This window comes from Palaemon carinicauda, chromosome 4, assembly GCF_036898095.1.
Source record: "Palaemon carinicauda isolate YSFRI2023 chromosome 4, ASM3689809v2, whole genome shotgun sequence".
In the NCBI taxonomy this organism is placed as follows: Eukaryota; Metazoa; Arthropoda; class Malacostraca; order Decapoda; family Palaemonidae; genus Palaemon; species Palaemon carinicauda.
In genome coordinates this window covers 28,235,411-28,244,692 of record NC_090728.1, presented here as the reverse complement: position 1 = coordinate 28,244,692, position 9,282 = coordinate 28,235,411, and the positions used below count along the sequence as shown (strand labels likewise).

Sequence of the window (9,282 nt, the reverse complement as noted above, 5' to 3'; positions counted from 1 at the left end):
CCTGACCTTCTGTAACTGGTAATGGAGACCCCAAGGGAACTACCTCCACAACACTCACACAACTGCATACCAACATATTCCACAAAGCCGTAGCTTGGCTACGACTTCACGCCTGGAGAATATCTAGCACCTCCTCCCTCAGAGAGGATTTTCGCAACAGGTCGCAATCAGGATGTCTGGATACCTGCGGAAATCATCAGCAGCAGTCTTCCAGGCAAAGTGGAAAGTCTTCTGTGGTTGGTGTCGTGGAAGAGGTATCTCTCCTCTCGATACCACTATTCCAGCAATAGCGGAGTTCTTCGTGTATTTGCGTGAAGAAATGCACCTGTCAGTCTGTGCAGTTAAAGGCTATTGTTCAGTCTTAAGCCAAGCCTTTAGACTGAAAGGAATGGACATTTCTTCATCGCTAAAGCTTTCCTTACTCATAAGAAGTTTCCCTGTCCTCAGTCTGAAGTGAGACCTCCCCCGTGGAACGTGGTTCGAGTTCTCAGGTCTCTTAGGGACCTCCCTATGTACCATTACGCCAGGCAACAGATCGCCACCTGTCTTGGAAATAGGTGTTCCTGCTAGCTTTGGCTTCGGCCAAACGAGTCGGTGAACTTCATGGTCTCTCATATAACATCGCCCATTCAAGGGGATGGGGAGAGATAACATTCAGCTTCATCCCTGAGTTTATTGCTAAGACTCAGAATCCGGGAGTACTGGATCCACGATTCAACTCCTTCCGGATTTCAAGTCTTCATTCTGTAACAGATGACCCTTATCATCTCTTACTCTGCCCAGTGAGAAGTTTGAAGCTGTACCTTAAGAGAACAGCCACAGCCCATCCTCGTGTGCCTGGACACTTCGTCAGCACAGGAAGGACGAAGAGGAGAGTCACCAAGAACACCATCTCAGCATGGATTCGCAAGGTCATAGACCATGCATTGAATCCAGACCCTCCTTTACTTCACCCCAGAGCTCATGATGTCAGGGGCGTAGCTACGTCCCCGGCATTCAAGAGAAACTTCTCAGTAATGCAGGTTCTTCAGGCTGGGGTGTGGAAACATCAAACTACATTCACATCCCACTACCTGCAAGACTTGACCCTCAGGAGACTCGATACGTTCTCTATTGGTCCTGTGGTAACTGCACAACAGCTGGGTTAATACCTCAAGCTCCTTATTGGACAAGTAGCAGAAGGTTGAGGGCACTGTTACCCGGTTTTAGTCTGCGTGAATGAAAAGCTTTGACTGGCTCTTATTCTTTTCTTCGTCCTTCCCTCTCTTGGGGAAAGCAGCATCCTGGGTTCTCTGCCCAAGCTGACCTCAAACCACTGCAGGTAACCATGCTCCCTTGTGTACCTAGTATTAAAACTAATACTGTTGCGTCCCCATACCCTAGTGAGATGGTATTGGGAAAGTCTTGGTTACAACAGTTTTTCCTTCTAAAGACTCAGAATAACTTTACCTGGTTGGTCACACTTCTATATATCTCAACACACAGCTTGTGTAGGCCGTGGACCTTGCGTAGCAAGGTTTTAGCGAGGTGCAGGGACTCCTTATTTTTTTAGTACTGACATACTCGGATAAGGAGCCCCCGTGTAAAGCCAAAAAGCCAGATTGGCAGGGATGTCCACCCTTCCTAATGGGTGAGTCATCCCTAATAAATAGCGGGGTTTGTATTCCAGTTACGGAACAAATGAGGCTGAGAAAGGTCACAAGACCCTTTCTCAGATGACAAGAACTTCCAGCCCCGACGCGGTTACATCTTCTCGGACACCTTCCACCTCAGGATTCGATCTCTCCAGTGGCGACTCAAGTCCCGGTGGAATCAGGCCTTCAACTCCCAGAACATCTTGATCCCCATGGGATCAGTGGAACAAACGGACCTCGAATGGTAGGTGTCAGACGAGAACCTATGAAAGGGAGTGGATCTTCTCGTCCTCCCCCCAGATTTGATGCTGTTCTCAGATGCTTCCAAAAAAGGGTGGGGGGCCCACGTGCTGCACCACATGACCTTAGGCCAGTATTCAGAGCCAGGAAAGTACCTACACATAAATCTCTTAGAGATGAAGGCCATCTTTCTGGCCCTTCAATAGTTCCACCGGTTCCTGGCGTGCCACTCAGTGGTGGTGAGGAGCAACAACACCACAGTAGTGGCTTACATCAACAAACAAGGAGGAACCATTTTGCAGCCCCTGTCCCATCTAGCAGTAGAGATACTGAAATGGGCCGAGATTCACTCGATACCACTATCGGCAGGTTTCATTCTGTGCAAGAGGAATGTACTCATCGACAACCTGAGCAGAGCATCACAGATAGTGAGTACCGAGTGGTCTTTGGACCATTTAGTAGCCAACAAAGTCTTGACTTTGTGGGGTTCTCCAACTGTGGATCTCTTCGCAATGGCCCTGAACTTCAGGATCCCATTGTACTGCTCTCCAGTCCCAGACCCCAAGGCTTTCGGGCAAGATGCATTCCAACAATGGTGGTGCAACATCAACGCTTATGCCTCCCCCCCCTTTCTGTCTGACGAGGAGGGTACTCAAGGCCAGAGCATCAGTCTACCTCTCAATGACTCTGATAGCTCCGCTATGGCATCATGCGGAATGGTTTCCGAACCTTCTGCACCTCCTGACAGAGTCTCCAAGAGAACTCCTTCTATGACATGATCTACTCAAACAACCACATGCCAACATCTTCCAAAAAGCCGTAGCTTCGCAATGACTTCACGCCTGGAGAATATTCAGCTTCTCCTCACTCGGAGAGGATTTTTGCAATAAGTTGCAAGCAGGATTTCTGGATACCTGCGGAAATCATCAGCAGCAGTCTACCAGCAAAATGGAAGGTCTTCTGTGGTTGGTATCGTGGAAGGGATATCTCTCCTCTCAATGCCCCTATTCCAGCAATAGCGGAGTTCCTTGTGTATTTGCGTGAGGAAATACACCTTTCAGTCTCGCCGGTTAAAGGCTATCGCTCAGTCTTAAGCCTAGCCATTAGACTCAACGGAAGGTATATTTCCTCATCACTAGAACTTTCCTTACTCACATGGAGTTACAAAATTACCTCTCCTCAGTCTGAAGTAAGACCTCCCCCATGGAACATGGTTCGAGTTCTCATGTCTCTAAAGAGACTTCCCTATAAACCATTACGCCAGGCATCAGATAGCCACCTCACTTGGAAGACGGTGTTCCTACTTGTTTTACCTTCGGCCAAGCGAGTTAGTGAATTTCATGGTCTCTCATACGACATCGCCTATTCAAGGGGATGGGAACAGGTAACGTCGTTCGGCTTGGTCCCTGAGTTTGTAGCCAAGACTTGGAATCCGGGAGCAGCGGATCCACAATTTGACTCCTTCCAGATTTCGAGTCTCCGCTCTGTAACTGATGACCCTGATCATCTCTTACTTTGCCCAGTGAGGAGTTTGAGGCTATACCTCAAGAGAACAACTGCAGCCTGTCCCCGTGTGTCTGCTCTTTTTGTCAGCACAGGAGGAACAAGAGGAGGGTCACTAAGAACACCATCTCAGCCTGGATTCGCATTGTCATAGACCATTCCCTGAATCCTGATCCTCCTTCACGTCGCCCCAGAGCCCATGATGTTAGGGGCGTAACTACGTCCCTAGCTTTCAAAAGAAACTTCTCTGTGACGCAGGTTCTACAGGCTGGGGTGTGGAAATGTCAAAATACGTTCACAGCTCACTACCTGCAAGACGTAACCCACAGGAGGCTCGATACGTTCTCTATCGGCCCTGTGGTGGCTGCACAACAGCTGGTATAATACCTCAAGCCCCTTATTAGACAAGTTTTAGTCTGCATGAATGAAAAGGTTTGACTGGCTCTTATTCTTTTCTTCATCCTCCCCTCTGGTGGGGAAAACAGCATCCTGGGTTCTCTACATAAGCTAACCTTAAACCACTGCAGGTAAACCATGATTCCTTGTGTTCCTAGTATTAAGCTAATACTGTTGCGTCCCCATACCTTGCCAAGGTGTTATTGGGAAAGTCCTGGTTACAACAGTTTTCCTACAAAGACTCGAAATAACTTTTACCTGGATAGTCACACTTCTAAGCATCTCAGCACATAGCTTCCGTAGGCCGCAGATCATGCATAGCAAGGTTTAGTAAGTTGCAGGGACTCAATATTTTTGTTACAAACATATTCAAAATAAGGACCCTCAAGGTAAAGCCAATCGCCAGTTTAGCAGGGACATCCACCCTCCTAATTGGGTGAGTCACCCCTCATAAATAGCGTTGGTTTGTATTCCTGTTACGGAACAAATGACAAATTCGGAAATAATTTGTATTTTTCCTAATGATACAAACCTCTAGCTATTTATACAAACTTACCCGCCAGCCCTATTCCCCTTGAAGTCCTATCTCCAAGCAAAGTGAGCTAAATCAATGGTGTGTGAGTTGGAGCTCTAACAAGCTACCCCCCTACTGCTAATTAGCGGAATGGGTAGTTAACCTTCACTAAAATTTTAATGGCTCATCCTTTCAGTTTCACTGAAAGTAATAACCCCTAATAAATAGCTAAAGGTTTGTATCGTTAGGAAAAATACAAATTATCTCCGAATTTGTCATATTTCATTAAAATTTTGTAATTTTTATTCTATTTACACATTTTTTTCAAAGGTGTCTCTTGGTATGGACTAAAAAGTCATTAAGGGACTGTACCTCAATCTTTGTAATTCCTTGTCATTCTAAACCGGTTGTGGTCATGGCCGTAATTGATACTCTTCTTGATGTTTTAGAATAGAACCACTCCTCACCAAAGTGGCTTTTTGTTCATCACTGTCATTGTAATGAATATAACTACAATATTTTTTTATGGCTAGATGTGAAATTCATTGTAATATTGTAGTGCCATTACCAATTAATTTCCTAGTATGTATAGCTTAGTTGCCTTTTTGTCCACCCCAGTAAGATAAAGGCATGATTAAAAGTAATAGGTTTATGTCCATGAAATTGGAGGATTATATAAAGATGGTTGTTTTCTTTTCACTGTTATTATGACTAAGGCGTAAAGTGTTCTTTTTAAATAATCATGTGTATGGTACAGTATATACATGAGAGTATTTTTCATTGAAAAAATGACAAAGCCAATGACTTGATAAGCCCTCAGAATATTTAAAAGTGTTTCATTCCCAAAACTAATTTTTGTTTCTTTGTTTTAGGTGAAGAATATGAAGGAAAGACTGCATTGGTAATCGTAGTAGAATCGATGCTGTGCTACTAAGAATACTGGTCTGGGCGTGCATTTCAATTCAAGAAAATGGATGATGAGGTCGTTTATGATGAGTCTGAAGCAGAGGAAACAGGAGATTCTAATGATGGTGGTGAGTCTGGAATGGCAAAAAAAGAAGATTCAGACAATTTTTCTACCAAGAATAGTTTGAATCATCAGCAATACTCAAAAAGAGAAGTAACAGATACAGATGAAATTCTCAGATTTGAAGGCAGTTCGACACCAAGTCAAATTTCAGAATTAAGGAAAGTCAGAAATACTAGTCATAAATACAAAGCTGGTTCTGAATATCATGAGTCCAGTGTTCAAATTAGACAACGTACAACAGATAGACCCTTTCAGTGTGATGAATGCAAAAGAACATTTACTCGTGCCTATACCCTCCAAGTACACATGCAAGTTCATACAGGTGTGAACCCATTTTCAAATAATATACTTCGTCATGGGAAAGCCAGTGTAACGGACAGTTCAGAACAAAACCCAGGTTCTGAAGAGGATACAGAATCTGAAAGTAGCCCAACAGGATGTCAAGGTACAGAGTTAAGTGCAGTAGTTACTAGTCCCAATTCTCTTTTTGCCAAAAGCAGAATATATGTGAGGCATTATGGAGGAGAGAAAACTTTTGAATGTCCCGAATGTGGAAAGGGTTTTACTCGTTCTTTTACGCTTAAAGAGCACATGCGTGTACATACCGGTGAGAGACCTTTTCATTGCTCTGTGTGTGGGAAGACTTTTATCTCTAATAGTGACTTAAAAAAACACCATAAAATTCACACTGGAGAGAGAACACACCTATGTACTATTTGTGGGAAGGCTTTTACAATGAGTGGGGATCTTGGTAAACATATTAAAATTCATACTGGAGAAAAGGACCATGAGTGCTCTGTTTGTGGTAAGCGCTTCACTAAAAATGGCAACCTCAAACAGCACATGAGGAGTCATTCAGGTGAGAGACCTTATAAATGCAAAGAATGTGGTGTGAGCTTCACTCAGAGTTATCATCTTAAACGTCATATGGGCAAGCACAGTGGCATTGGAGGGAAATTTAAGTGCCAAGAGTGTGGTAAATCATTCCCTGAAAATGGCTACTTGCAAAGGCATCTGCGTGTTCATTCAGGCGAAAAACCTTTCAAGTGTTCCATATGTGAGAGAGGATTTGCGCAAAAAACTGCTCTTCAGAAGCACCTCATCCTTCATCAGAAAGCAAAAGAAAAACTTGTTTGTCAAATATGTGGAGTAGAATTTGAAGACAAAAATTGGCTATATATACATAAGATGATGATACATTATGGTAGATTACCAACCTCTGCTGAAAGAGAGGAGAACTTGACTGGAAATAAAGTGTTATGTGAAGAAAGGATGGATAAAATATTGAATCAGATTAGAGGGACTGATGAAGTGAAGAAGGAATTTGAAAAATTGAAGAATGATCGTCATTCAAACCTTAAAGAGATAGACAATGCTGTCTACATAAAAGAAGAAATGGTTACTTGTGATTTAAAAGAGGAAGGAGATTGATTAGTTATTATACATATGATACACAGGTACTAAATGAAATTTGATAAAAATATAAATTTTTCTGTAATGTACAAACCTACATTTTACTTATAGTGTATTGTCTAGGATAGTGCAGTATTGGCCAAAAATAATCCCATAGTGAAGAATGAAGTCGTGAGCCTTCCTCAATTGTGAGGAGTCCTCACTTAGGAGGGAGTTCTGGTTGCCTAATGTTTTATGATTGTCTTTAGCTGGTTTGACTCTTTCCGCTGATGAACTGCCTATGATACCTTGTTACATATGATGCCTTTTATCTATTTTAATCAATTCATTGATAAATTCTGTAGTTTTTTTCTAGTATGATCAAAAGAGATTGGTAACTTGGTGACTACTCTGTGCACAGAATGTGGATGATATCCTTTCTCTCTTTCAAGGTATGTATTAGAATAGTGTTGTGTTCCTACAGTACTAGCATAACTAGTACGCTTCAAGACACATTGGCTGAAATATAATACCATTTTTCACTGACTGGGTCGTTTCTTAGCATTATTCTTGATTTTTTAAGTTGTTGTTGATGGGCACCATAGTGAGTATAGGAATGTGATATCCAGTGTTCCACAGGGTAGTGTTCTTGGCCCATTACTTTTCATACTATATACACATGACATGTTTTTTGGCCTAGAAAACAAGCTTGTTGCATATGCAGATGATGCCACTCTCTTTGCATCAATTCCATCCCCTGAATGTAGATCTGGGGTTGGTGAATCCCTTAATAGAGATTTAGCTAAAATTAGTGCATGGTGCAAAATGTTATTTTCATTAGTAAAATAAATTTTTGAATATACTTACCCGATGATCATGTAGCTGTCAACTCTGTTGCCCGACAGAAATCTACGGTCGGGATACGCCAGCGATCGCTATACAGGTGGGGGTGTACACAACAGCGCCATCTGTGAGTAGGTACTCAAGTACTTCTTGTCAACAAGAACTCAATTTTCTCCTCGGTCCACTGGTTCTCTATGGGGAGGAAGGGCGGGTCCTTAAATTCATGATCATCGGGTAAGTACAGTGAACCCTCGTTTATCGCGGTAGATAGGTTCCAGACGCGGGCGCGATAGGTGAAAATCCGCGAAGTAGTGACAGCATATTTACCTATTTATTTAACATGTATATTCGGACTTTTAAAACCTTCCCTTGTACGTAGTACTGTTAACAAACCACCCTTTACACCCTGTAATGTACAGAACACTTAATGCATGTACTACAGCACCCTAAACTAAAACAGGCACAAATATTAAAGGCGATTTTATATCATGTGTTTCCTAAACACCTAAAAAGCACGATAAAAAATGGCAACCAATGTTTTGTTTACGTTCATCTCTGATCATAATGAAGAAACAAACTCATTTAGTGTACACATATATGTACGTATGGTTAGTTTTTGCATCGATTATATTGATTATACAGTACTGTATGTTGATTTTTTTATTACCAATGTTTTAGTTTACGTATTTTTCTTAGGACTTCCAAATGAAATCTTTTTCTTTATGACGCCGCCTGAAACGACGGCGTGTACGCTCAGTAAACAACCACGCTCAGAACAAACAAGGCATTTAACACGCATGATGATAGTGATAAATAATGATACAGTACATACAGTATTTACAGTACAAAGCATTTACAAAATATGTTACCTTACAAATATAAATTATACAGTACTTGTACGTAGCAAAGCAGGAAAACAATTTGAGAGAGAGAGAGAGAGAGAGAGAGAGAGAGAGAGAGAGAGAGAGAGAGAGAGAGAGAGAGAGAGAGAGAGAGAGATTGTTTTACGTACGTAAATGTAAATTTTAAACAAAAAAAATATGATAGGTTACAACATGTAGACTTTTAAAACCTTCCCTTTAACTTAATGCATACAGTACGTACAGTACTAAACTATAAAACAGGTTAAAGTAAAAAATAAAGATTGTTACTGTACTCACCACGAAAGAAGTTCCAGAAAAACTTGAATGACGATGGTGATGAATTTGCTGCACAGTAGAAATGATGATGATGAAGCTGATGATGTGTTCTACTGTGCAGTCAATGATAGTATTTTACGTCTCTTCAGACGGAGGTGTCTTTTCCTGGGACACCTCTTCAACTTCTTCAATTTCTTCCGAAGGCGTACTAGCAGGAGGAACTGGCTCTTTTTTGCGAGGCTGAAAAAACATTGTGATCGGAAGTTGTTGCCGCTGCTTCTTTTTTCGATCCAAGAGCATCCTGTAGGGAGTCGTGATGTCATCGACCTTGTTGCAGAATTGCATCGAGCGAACCATATCCTCGTCCCACTCTTGCAACATTTCTTTCGCCTCCTTCATATGGTTGCAGAACTTGGCGAGCCGTTCTAATGTTAAGCCCGTTTCTTCTACATTTTCTTGGGTCTCTTCCTGGGTACCCTCACTCTCTTCCTCACTTGCCGATTTCGTCAGGTCTTCGAGGTCTGCGTCAGTTAGGGGCTGGGAATGGCAGTCCAACAACTCGTCGACGTCTTCAGTCGTCATGTCGCCAAA

The 9,282-nt window shown here is 42.3% G+C and overlaps 1 protein-coding gene across 2 annotated transcripts in view; it reads left to right on the top strand.

The window, feature by feature from the left end:
* Positions 1-6,804, top strand: part of LOC137639846 (gastrula zinc finger protein XlCGF26.1-like) — a 14,950-nt gene extending 8,146 nt beyond the window's left edge. For both annotated transcript variants that reach the window (XM_068372102.1, XM_068372103.1), the window contains exon 2: positions 5,160-6,804. In XM_068372102.1, coding sequence (XP_068228203.1) covers positions 5,258-6,748 — 1,491 coding nt within the window. In that variant the 5' untranslated portion in view covers positions 5,160-5,257 and the 3' untranslated portion in view covers positions 6,749-6,804. The remainder of the gene's footprint in view (positions 1-5,159) is intronic.
* The last annotated feature ends 2,478 nt before the right edge of the window (positions 6,805-9,282 follow it).